Here is a 10655-nt window from a genome sequence, read left to right as displayed (position 1 = left end):
CTCTTTCCTGGCGCTGAAAAAAGGGCGGAGAGCGCGCTCCGTGTGGGGGCGTGTGTAGAGGGAGACCTCCCCTGCCCCCGGTTCCAGCCCCGCACAAGGGGCCCATTTGGGGTTTCCGCTCTCTCTGCCCTGCTCTCCTGAGGAGATCCCCTTTACCATGTTGCTGGGGAGGCGGAGGGAGGGGCGGAGGACCATCCTGAGGGGACGGGGCAGAGCGCCCACCAGGGCAAAGCAAAGGCCGAGCGACGGCCGCTCAACGGCCTCCTTGGCTCGCGGCCTTCCGCCGCCGCCGCGCGGTGTTTGCCCGGGTTGCCAGGCAACGCGCGGCGGCTCCATGGCGGTGGCGGTGCAGCTGAGCGAGGCCTGGATCCGCCGGCAGCCGGCTCTGCGGGGGCTACCGACAGGTACTGACCGCCAGATAGCGAGAGGGCTGGCCGGGGGCGCACGCGAAGGGGCCTCCTCGCTCGGTCAAGGAGCGCCCCCCAGCGCCGCCATGGGGCAGCCTCCCCGGCCGGCCGACCACCACCACTTAGGCCCAACCAAACTCAAGCCTACCTCCAAGCCTCGTTGCTTCCAGAGTTAAGGGACCCTTCGGTCACCGGGTGTGGACATTCTGCACATGCTCAGGAGCGCTCCTTTTCATACTCCCGTCTGGCACCGTCCACGACTTCATTAGAGCATTCGGACGTTTCCAGGGAAATTCTGGCCAGTCAAAAGGGTAGTGTGGGGTAGGTAGGAGGCATGTGTGAAACAGAACTAATTCCGCTGAACTTTTGTTCCATGCGGAACGGCTCCCTTTTTTTCTTCTGGCTTCTTCTCTCCCCCTCCCCCCCGCGCCGTGGCGAAATCTTTTCGGCCTCTTGAGGAGGACCCAGAGGGGGACTGAGTGGGGGAGGGGCTTCTTTCGGGGACGGTGGTGGTGCGGGAGGGGTCGGGGTGCTGGTCCTTGGGACGGGGCAGCCAAAGTATCTTGCTGAGTAGCACGAGGCCACTTCAGGGATTTTTCTGCAACTCGGGTGCACTGAAGCAAAATCAGGCTAGGGTGAAGCAGTAGCTTTGTTTTGTTGTGGGGGGATCTTACATAAAAAGGGAGATCCCACGAGCCTTCTACAGCTTTCTGCCCTTTGGCACCAGGTTGGGGAATTTAATATTGTTAAACCTATAGCAGCAAATTAAGTGCTGCCTTACGCCCACTCTGACTGTGTTGGGCAGATTGCCTGCCTCTCTTTTTATATGTTTACTTTTAATACTATTTATAACACACTCCTCTCTCCCATAAAAGTATTAAAAAGAAAACAAAGATAAATCGTTTTTTAAAGAAAGAAAGAAAATGCTAGATAGTTTGTGTTTACACTCAAGAGAGTGGAATCTGATTTGAAAGAATTGCTTCTCATTTTCTAAATGCTCATCAGAGGCAGATTTAGGGGAGTTTGACCAGTTCGTTCACGGTGCACGGTTCACGGTGCGGAGCCTAGGGGGCGCTGCAACTATTATTTCTAATTGTGCGGAGGAGGTGCTAAATTAAATATTGAGACCCCAAGGTCCTCCGCTGTGCTCATCCATCCCATCTTTGCCTCTAGATAAATTGGTTCTGCAGGTTTTGAATGGTTACAAAAACCTGTTTGATTAGAGGCAACAGTGCAACAAAAGAAACGTCTGTGCACTCTTCTGAAAGTATTTTCTCTATCCTAAGAGATCCTCCTTTGAAATGCTGCTTATGACTTGTGTTTCTTGAGAGTTATTTCTTTAATTTTTTTTCAGTTTGGTGCCAGTTTGCATTATTGTTTTCTACCACAGTGGGGTTTAGGGGTTGCAGCTTAATAGGACCCATACTACACACACACTCCCCACACACAGTCAGAATATACAAAGCTAAAAGAAATCAGATAAACAAATTTTCTGATATGTGAAAAACTGCAGTTTAAGAACTGTAGGAAAGACCAAAACACATTTACAAGTTGCCATTTTTTTCCAGAACAGGTGGAGTCCATCTCTCTGCAGGGAACCCATGCAGCCAAAATTGTCTCTCTTGGAGATGGCCTGAAAGCCTTTAAAAATCTTCAGTCTTTAGATTTGTCAAAGAACCTGCTTGCTTGTCTAGAGGTGAGTTCTGCAGCCTTTCATGGTTGCTGCAGGGTAATCTATTTAGCTCTTCTTTCCCCAAAGCCAGAGCCTGGGATGCTCCTGAACTGTGGAGCCGGTAATTGTGGTGATGAGTGATTCTTGTTTCCCAAGTGGAGGAGCTTGGAATTAGTAAGAGGCATCTCACCCATCTCCTTTCCTGCCTTCACATGTCTAACATGGCGTGCAAGCAGCTCAAGTCTTGATATACACCTAAACTGTAGGCTGCAATCCTAAACCTCCTTACCTGGGAGTAAGACCCAATGAATTCAGTGGGCCTTACGTCTGCGTAGACATGGTTAGGATTGCGCTCTTTCTGCCCTGGGTGGGCAGCATTTAGACTTATAAAACTTTTTAAATTGCCCTGTGGAAGCTCTGTCTGCTTCCTCTCTTGCCTGTTGCTTGGCTGGTTGGTTGTGGCTATGGAAACAGGGCTTCTCTCCCAGCCATTCTCTCTCAAGATCTTGCAGTCATGGGATACTGTTATAAAATTAGATAGAAACCTATATAGCATATGGTTACCAGATTTTTTTCCAATGAATCTGGGGACACTTTTTTTTAAAGCTGAGTAGCAACAGGGAGTCAGTAGTGGGGATGGTGAGGCAAAAGACCCTGGGCCCAAGCACACATGCATATTGTATAAAGGTGCAAAGCCCTTCTTTTGCACCCTGTGAAACATAAATGTGCAGAGTTTTTAAGAAACTGGGCAATGGCTGCCCACCCGCAGCTCCCGAACCTTCCCTGATCTGTCAAAACAAAGGGGGCAGGAGATCGGGGTAGGCTCAGGAGTCATGGGTGGGCGGCGCACCATTGCCCAGTTTTTTAAAAAACTGCACATTTATGTTTCACAGGGTGTGAAAGAAGGGCTTTGCACCTTGCCCAACAGAGAAACCGCGTGCCTTGCAACCCTCCTGGGCAACGCCCGCCTGCCTGCAACTCCCGAGCTTCCCCCATCAGTCAAAACAAAGTGGGCAGGAGATCTGTACCGCCTGATGTCCCTGGTTCCCCTTCGGCAGTGGGGGCTGCTGAGGCTGCCACTGCCACATTTCCCGGGGACAGATTTGCAAATCTGGGGACATTCTGGGGATGGAATTTGTCCAGGAACAGATTTGCAAATCCGGGGACTGTCCCCGGGAACCGGGGACGTCTGGTAACCCTAATTTAGCATTTAATAAAATATGTTCTTGTGGGGTGTGGTGGGATAGGTCTTGTAGGGGTGTATACAGTCGTACCACGACAACCGAATGACTCGACTTCCGAAGGTTTCGACTTCAGAAGTCGACAACCCCAGAAGTCTTTTCGCCGCGCACACCCCACACGTGCATTCTGCGCCTGCACAGACGCGGCATGCGCAGAAGCGTGAAATCACGCTTCGCACATGTGCAGAATGGGTGCTTCGAGAACCGAAGACTTCGACTTACAAAGACTGCCGCGGAACGGATCGTCTTCGTAAGTTGAGGTACCACTGTATATGATAAAGGGGAGCCACACTGGGGTGAAGGTGTCCTCCTTTGCTTGTCCCTGTGTGAGTTTAGGTTGTACAAGCATTAGCTCATAGAATAAAGGGAGGTCACATATCAATGAGTTAAAAACTGTCTTGCTCCACTTCGTTATCTTCTTGTCTCTATTATCTCGTGTACCACAATATTCTGGAGCCTCAGGACTTCTGCTTCACCTACTTATCATTGTTTTATTGACAACCAGACATTCAAAATAGTCCTTAACATCCCATCCCTATAGCTTCCTAGATTCAAGGTAAAAACGGCCTTGCACATAAACATTCTGCTCCTAAACCAAGTGTCGGCAACGTTTTGCGGCCGTGGGCTGGAGCATTCCCACAGACTAGCGATTTCCAGCACCACGCTGCCCATGTCTAGGACACCGAAAATCGCTTCTATGCAGGTGCGATTTCCAGTGTCTGCGCAGCCGCAGAAGTGATTTCCGGCGCTGCGGACATGGGCAGCGTGGCGCTGGAAATCGCTTCTACGCATGTCCGGCCCATGCAACAACACCCCCCACTCCCCACATACAAACATACCACATTGCAGTCAACAGAGAACAAACAACCAAGCTCTGGATCCGCTAATATTTTGCACCACCACCAAAAATAGATATACAAATAAAGGTCCTACTCACATGATGCTGACACAAAAACCCTTAACAAACTATGCAATAGAATGAAAAATCATTATCTCCCCATCTCTCTCTCCCCCCCTTTCCCCCAGCCACATAATGTCTATGTCAACAGTGTCTCATACTAAATGTAAAAGACTCTATGAATTGAAAGTGGAGACATCATATGTTCTTTTTTGTTGCACAATAAAATCTTTAATAAAACTTTAATTCAAACAAAGAAACAAGAAAACTTTGTTAAAATGTGGTTTGGAGCAGTTCTCCTGACTTCTGATTTGGAGTAACTGTCAGTATTGCAATAGTTTCTTTGAATAAACTGGGTTCCTACCAGGAAGCTCAGCTTGCATATCTGTCTTGGATATCTTTAAGGTTTTATTCCCTTACCTGGGCATGAACCATTGGGAGGTGGTTTAGAAGTAAATCTCTAGTGCAATGCTCAGAACAGAGATGCAGCTCTGTGCTGGCTTCCTTGTGTTTTCCAGCACAATTCAAGATTGTACCAACCTTTTACAGTTATTTGAGAATGTTGACAATATGTGGAAATATAAAGGCGATTATGCAGAAATTATATATTTTGAAGGAAGGGGCCACAGCTCCGTGGCAGGGCAGCTGTTTTGCATGCAGAAGGTCTCAGGTTCAATTCATGGCATCTCCAGGTAGGGCTGGGAATGTTCCTTGCCTGAAACCCTGAAGATTTTCTGCCAGCCAATGTAGACAGCACTGACCTAGACGACCAAGACTCAGTATGTGTTCCTATATATTTCCAAGACACTTTTGACAAGAATGTGTGTTCTCTTATGGATCAATAACTGGTTTAATACCAGGAAGGAGATGGTAGAAAAACGTTTATCTTTTGCAGAATAGTGCAATATTTTTAAAGGCAACAATAATTTGCAAATGTCCATAAATAAATATAAGCATGCAACGTGGCTCCTGAAGGCTGGAGCTGGTGCCTGTGATGAGGCTGGAGTTAATGCTAAGGCTATAGTTTGGCTCTCATGGTATTGTGAACTGTCTTGAGATTTTTGGATGAAAGGCAGTATATAAATTTAATAATAAAATAAATTTGGAATCAAGGGTGAGTGTACAGCAGTAGTGGTGGGGTTGCAATAAGAGTTTTCTGAGCCACAGAAAAAGCCAGAGGTGGAGGTGGGTGGGCAAGTCAAGAGAGAAGGCAAAAGACGGAGGCATCTCCAAGGAAGAGTGTGAGGGACTAATGTGATGGAGGGATAGACTCTGTCCTCAGACCTGCGCTGGAGGCTGTTAGGCCCAGGAGCAAGGGACAAAGAGTGGTGCTGTGCCCTGCCTGCTCTCTGGCACAAGAGGGGTCTAAGAATACTCTGGAGGGTTTGTTCCTGTGGAGAGTACTACAGGGCTATTTAATTTATTCACAAATAATCTGGAGGTACAGGAGGCTTACTTTCCACCTTAAGTGACAGTGTGAATGAACTCATGGTCATTTAGAATGACGAAAATGCAAGCAGATTGTGAAAAACACCAAAAGAGCTCTCCAAACCAGTGTTTCCCAACCAGGGCCATATGGCCCCCGGGCCCCCCTAGGATATTCCAAGGGGGCCACAGGTGAAAATTGCGTAAATGGGGGGGGGCACAGCACAAGGCTAGGGGGCCACAGAGGGAAGTGAGAAGTGAAGGAATATATATATCTACTTGGACAATCACAAGAGGGTAAGAGGGCAGCTCACCAGGGCTTAGCACTCTTTTTTGCCATATGCATTTTCTTGGAGCAGTCCTGGTTTGTTTCCGGCAGGAGAGGGTGATCGCTGAGGCTCCTGTTTTGACTGGTAGAGCCCGCGATCCAGAACCCCCAGGTCAGTGCTGGGTTAGGGTGGCAATGGGTAGGGCTGGGAGATCTGGAGCTGCTTGTTGCTGCCACCACTGCTGGGCCCAGTGGCAGTCTGGGCCTGACTCTGCAAGATGCAGGGTGCAATCTACTCCAGCGCCTAGTGGATCAGGGTCTTCAGATGTTGCCAAGGGGCACAGGGCCTGTTGGCAGCATAGGTCCGGCTCTGCAAGGTGCGGGGTGAAATCCATTCCAGCGCCTAGCCAAGTGGGGTCGTCTGGTGCTGCTGACTTGCATCTAGTAAATAGCTAAGTATTTACTCAGAAGAAGGCTGCACTGAGTTCAGTGGGCCTTACTTCCAGGTAAGGGTTTGTGGGGCTAGTGTTTTATCTAGGCAGCCAGGGCTCCTTGACATACAAGATTTTTTAAAAAATTATTCCATATATACAGAACTCCCTATGTGCCTTTTGGACTGTATTTGTAGGTTTCCCCCCCTGTGTCAAATAAATGGGGTCAAATAAATGTTGTTTACTTTTTTATAATACCTTATATGGAAGGTGGATCTCCCTCTGGAGTTTCTGAACTCTCCTTCTTTGGAGGTTTCTAAGCGAAGGTTGAATGCTGGTCTTGCAGGGCCCGGTGGTCAAAGCCACCTTTCCCATTGCTGCCTCACACTGGTCTGCCCATCTGTAGCACCACACTGGAATGCTGTGTGGGTCTGATCACTCCCTTTTGATAAAGGACATCATAGAGTTGGAAAAGGTCTAGAAAAGATCAACCAATTTGTTCAGGCAGATAAAGTATATTCCCAAGAGGAAAGCCTTAAGCATTTGGAGCCATTTAGTGTCAAAAAATATAACTGTGATAGACCTGGTGGAGGTTTATAAAACTATGCATGTTATGGAGAAAATGCTTGCTCTTCCCCACTTCCAATGTATTACTCGCTCAGTTGGTGAGATCAAGTTCAGTGCTTAAAGAAACATTTTATTTTCAAATTGCAACCTTGTCTTTTTCTCCATGCAGGGTCTTGAGTATTTACAATTGTTACAACATCTGAATTTGTACTATAATCATGTTTCATCCTTGCTGGAAGTTGCCCGCCTTCAAGCGTTGCCTCTCCTTAGAGAGCTGGACCTGCGTCTCAACCCTGTAACCAGGAAGGAATCTGATTATAGACTGTTCACTGTGTACAGATTACAAGCTCTGGAGATGCTAGGTGAGAGTTGAAGCAAGGAGGGACAGTAGATGTCATTTCTATGATGCTGGCATAAGGGCAAAGCTTGTCATTGTTCCAATTGTTTTCTCAAACATTGCAGTCATAGCTTCAGCCAGTAACTACAAGTAGCTCTGCCCCCCAGTCTCATGGGGAGCTACATCGATGGTCAGGATACCAATCCCAAATTCTCTTTCCTGACTAACAGATGAGGCAGGTGAGAGTGCATTGCCCCCATAATTTTAAAGTAGATGGGGAACACTCACACCCCCCCCCCCCGCACCACTGCTTGTGGATCCTATCTGCCTCTAAAACATTGCCTAGACACGCACCCCTCCATGGACTGACACTGTAGTTTGAGAACCTCTGCTTAATATTATTTTAGCAGTCCTAGAACTAAGCCTTCCCCCTTTCCTTCATTACCCTGTGCACTGTTTCTAAGGAGTGTGCTTGTGAAAGGGTGTGTGTTTGCGGCTGTAACTGTGTACTAAGGACTTTGCTTCTGTTGCTATGGAGAAGCATATTATGCTGTCACAAATCTTTGCCTCACTGAATCTTCCATTTTACTTGTGCTCACTTTGGAAAGCTAGATTAGTCAGTAGTCTGATGTTTTTGAAAGAGAACCGCAGGTCCCTAGAGTTTTAAGATTAGACTGAGCTTCTGCTATAGACCTCTTGTTTTCCTCCAGATGCTACCTGTCATGCATGGTGCATCTTCTTGAAGAACAACCAATCTTGATACAAAGACTGGAAGGTGTGGTGGAGTAAGTTTGGAGAGAGAGAACGGGGAAATGGTGACATATAGCCAACTGTTACTTCTATATAATGGGCTTAGAAAGCAAATTGGGAGCATAAACCATATTCTGTACCTTGAAGCGTAGCAAAATTCCAGTAAATGTTGTGAGTTTTGATTCAGTGAATACCATGCCTTATTTCTAGTTTGCATCCACCTACCTTGAAATTGCCCTGCATCCTTCTTTGCAGTATTCTCAAGCATAGAATAGGGCTGGACAGAGCTGTACCTAGGAGTTGGTGAAACCAGCCTCCACCGGGGAGGGTGTGTGTGTGGGGGGGAATCACCATTGGAGATTGACTGGGAGATGAAGTGGCACTAGCCCGCTTTTGGATCCTGCAGCATGGGGAAAGAGAGGAGAGGGGAGAGAGGGCTTTCAAAATATGTCTACCCCCACCCTGCAGTAGCTGCCTTTCAGTCAAACCTAGTGAGTTGGCAAAGCTCAGCAGTCACAGGTCAGGACAGGCTGTTGCAATGATGAGCCCTAACAGCAGCCACTTTCTCTTGCTAGGAAGGTGTCAGACTGACTCTGTGGAATATATATGCCTGAGTAGAGTTGCAGATTTAGGCAGCAATCCTATACACTTAATATGAGAGTAAATCCTATTGAACTCAGTGGGGCTTATTTCTGAGTAGGCCTGCAGAGGATTGTGCTGTTCATCATTTTTTTTGGCATCAGAGATACAAGCCTTACTGTATTCAACAACATATTTAACAATATGCTGAATATATAGATTTGGGCTCATGTTGGGGGGTGGGGTGTTACTTTGTCAGTATTTTGGACCGATGTTCACTGGAACATTTGCTTTTAAAAAAATAAACTGCGCTGCAAAATAGTTCAGTTAGCAAAGGATCTGGCCTGTGCTCCAGTCTACAGGGCTTACCAGGATTTTGAGTACTGTACTTGGGTTGTGTAAAATATAGTACCCGTATATACTCGCGTATAAGCCAACCCAAATATAAGCTGAGGCACCTAATTTTACCTTAAACAACAACAACTGGGAAAACTTATTGACTCGAGTATAAGCCGAGGGTGGGAAATGCAGCAGCTACTGATAAATTTCAAAAATAAAAATAAATACCATCCTATGCCTTTCCCAGCTGTCGACAGCGGGGTAGGGGGAGAAGCGGTGAGGAAGGATCCCTTCCTCGCCACTTCTCCCTCCCCGCCGCCTCGCACAGAGCAGGCATAGGACGGGGGTTTGGAGAGTCGCAGCGCAGTGCTTCTCCGAACCCCTGCTTCTGTGCCTTTCCCTGCCACCGCCCGCCTCACTTGAACATAAGCCGAGGGCGGCTTTTTCAGCACATTTTTGGTGCTGAAAAAGTAGGCTTATACTCGAGTATATATGGTAATTTCTAATGTGGCTATTGCAGTAAAGTTTTTTTTTCCTGAGGGGGATGTAATACAGCTCCTTGCCGAGGGTGCAAGGGGCCCTAGGGCATCTCTCTGGCCAGATACCCTGAGTTGTGTGAGTGTTGTCAATGTATTTCATGAACAAAACTAGAATGCTGCTTATGAAAAGAGACACAGAAGTGAGCAGAGATTGCCCACACATGTAGCATTCTAAACAAATGTTAGGCAATATGGTACTTAAAACTGTGCTTAACATTGCAAATACGGTAAGAAAGACCTCTATGTCTGTTCAACTTGTACATTTCACATTTGGAAGTTAGATGTTAGATGGAAAACAACACTCACTTCATCAGGACTGACGTAGAACACAGAACATATATAGTTTTATAATTTCAGTAAAATAAAAAATAGCACGTTCCAGAAATCTTTCTGCATTTTGGAGGTGTGTGTGTGTGTGTCATATACTGTATACAGAAACAGTCTTCATTCCATGCTTCTTCCTTCGAATTGGTGGGTTTATAAGGGGCCTGTTAGAGATTTCTGCAAGATCACAACTCCAAGGATTGGGTGAAATATGACTTTGTGCTGTTGTGAGCCAGTAGGGTGTAAAGCAGGCATCCCCATACTGCGGCCCTCCAGATGTTTTGGCCTACAACTCCCATGATCCCTAGCTAACAGGACCAGTGGTCAGAGATGATGGGAATTGTAGTCCAAAACATCTAGAGGGCCGAACTTTGGGGATGCCTGGTGTAAAGCATAGGGAGACATGAGAGACCCAACTTTTGGGCATGGTTCATTGAATGGCCTTGGGCTAGTCACTCTGCTCTCTAAATTTCTTAGGAAATTACTGGACAGTGGGAATGAGCATTCCATAGTTTACAGGATAAACTTTATACTTGTTTACATCATGTGCTGAGTGAATTTGAACTGCTTGGTCCCATTTCTTTATTGCCTCAAGTCCTTGGTGGGCTCTGCCACCTAGTAATCAGAGAACAAAGGAAATATTAAAAGGGAGGGCAGGATATATCACCTGAATAATCACATTATCAGATGAATTTTGTGGTACTTCTGTAATTCTGTTGTCCTTTGTAAGGTGATGTGAGGCTGTAAAGTGGGATATTAGTATTCTAAATAAATGACAACAAGCCTACAGGCAGAAAAATGGCTGCCTGCCTCCATAATTTCTAGTGGCGCTGCTGCCCTTTATTTCTGACACTTTGGTCCAGGAGTGGAGAAATGTT

At 46.9% G+C, this 10655-nt stretch overlaps 1 protein-coding gene across 5 annotated transcripts in view; it reads left to right on the top strand.

The window, feature by feature from the left end:
- Positions 1-298: 298 nt before the first annotated feature.
- LRRC36 (leucine rich repeat containing 36) overlaps positions 299-10655 on the top strand; it is a 26594-nt gene continuing 16237 nt past the window's right edge. For 3 of the 5 annotated variants that reach the window (XM_060275930.1, XM_060275927.1, XM_035119603.2), the window contains exons 1-3: positions 299-404; positions 1976-2103; positions 7079-7271. In XM_060275930.1, the coding sequence (XP_060131913.1) occupies positions 335-404; positions 1976-2103; positions 7079-7271 (391 nt within the window). In that variant the 5' untranslated portion in view covers positions 299-334. The remainder of the gene's footprint in view (positions 405-1975; positions 2104-7078; positions 7272-10655) is intronic. The other 2 variants (XM_060275928.1, XM_060275929.1) reach the window with 2 other exon arrangements.

The sequence above is a fragment of the Zootoca vivipara genome, chromosome 6 (assembly GCF_963506605.1).
Source record: "Zootoca vivipara chromosome 6, rZooViv1.1, whole genome shotgun sequence".
NCBI classification, from domain to species: domain Eukaryota; kingdom Metazoa; phylum Chordata; class Lepidosauria; order Squamata; family Lacertidae; genus Zootoca; species Zootoca vivipara.
Note: the sequence above shows the minus strand (reverse complement) of the source record. Positions and strands in the feature narration are given on the sequence as shown.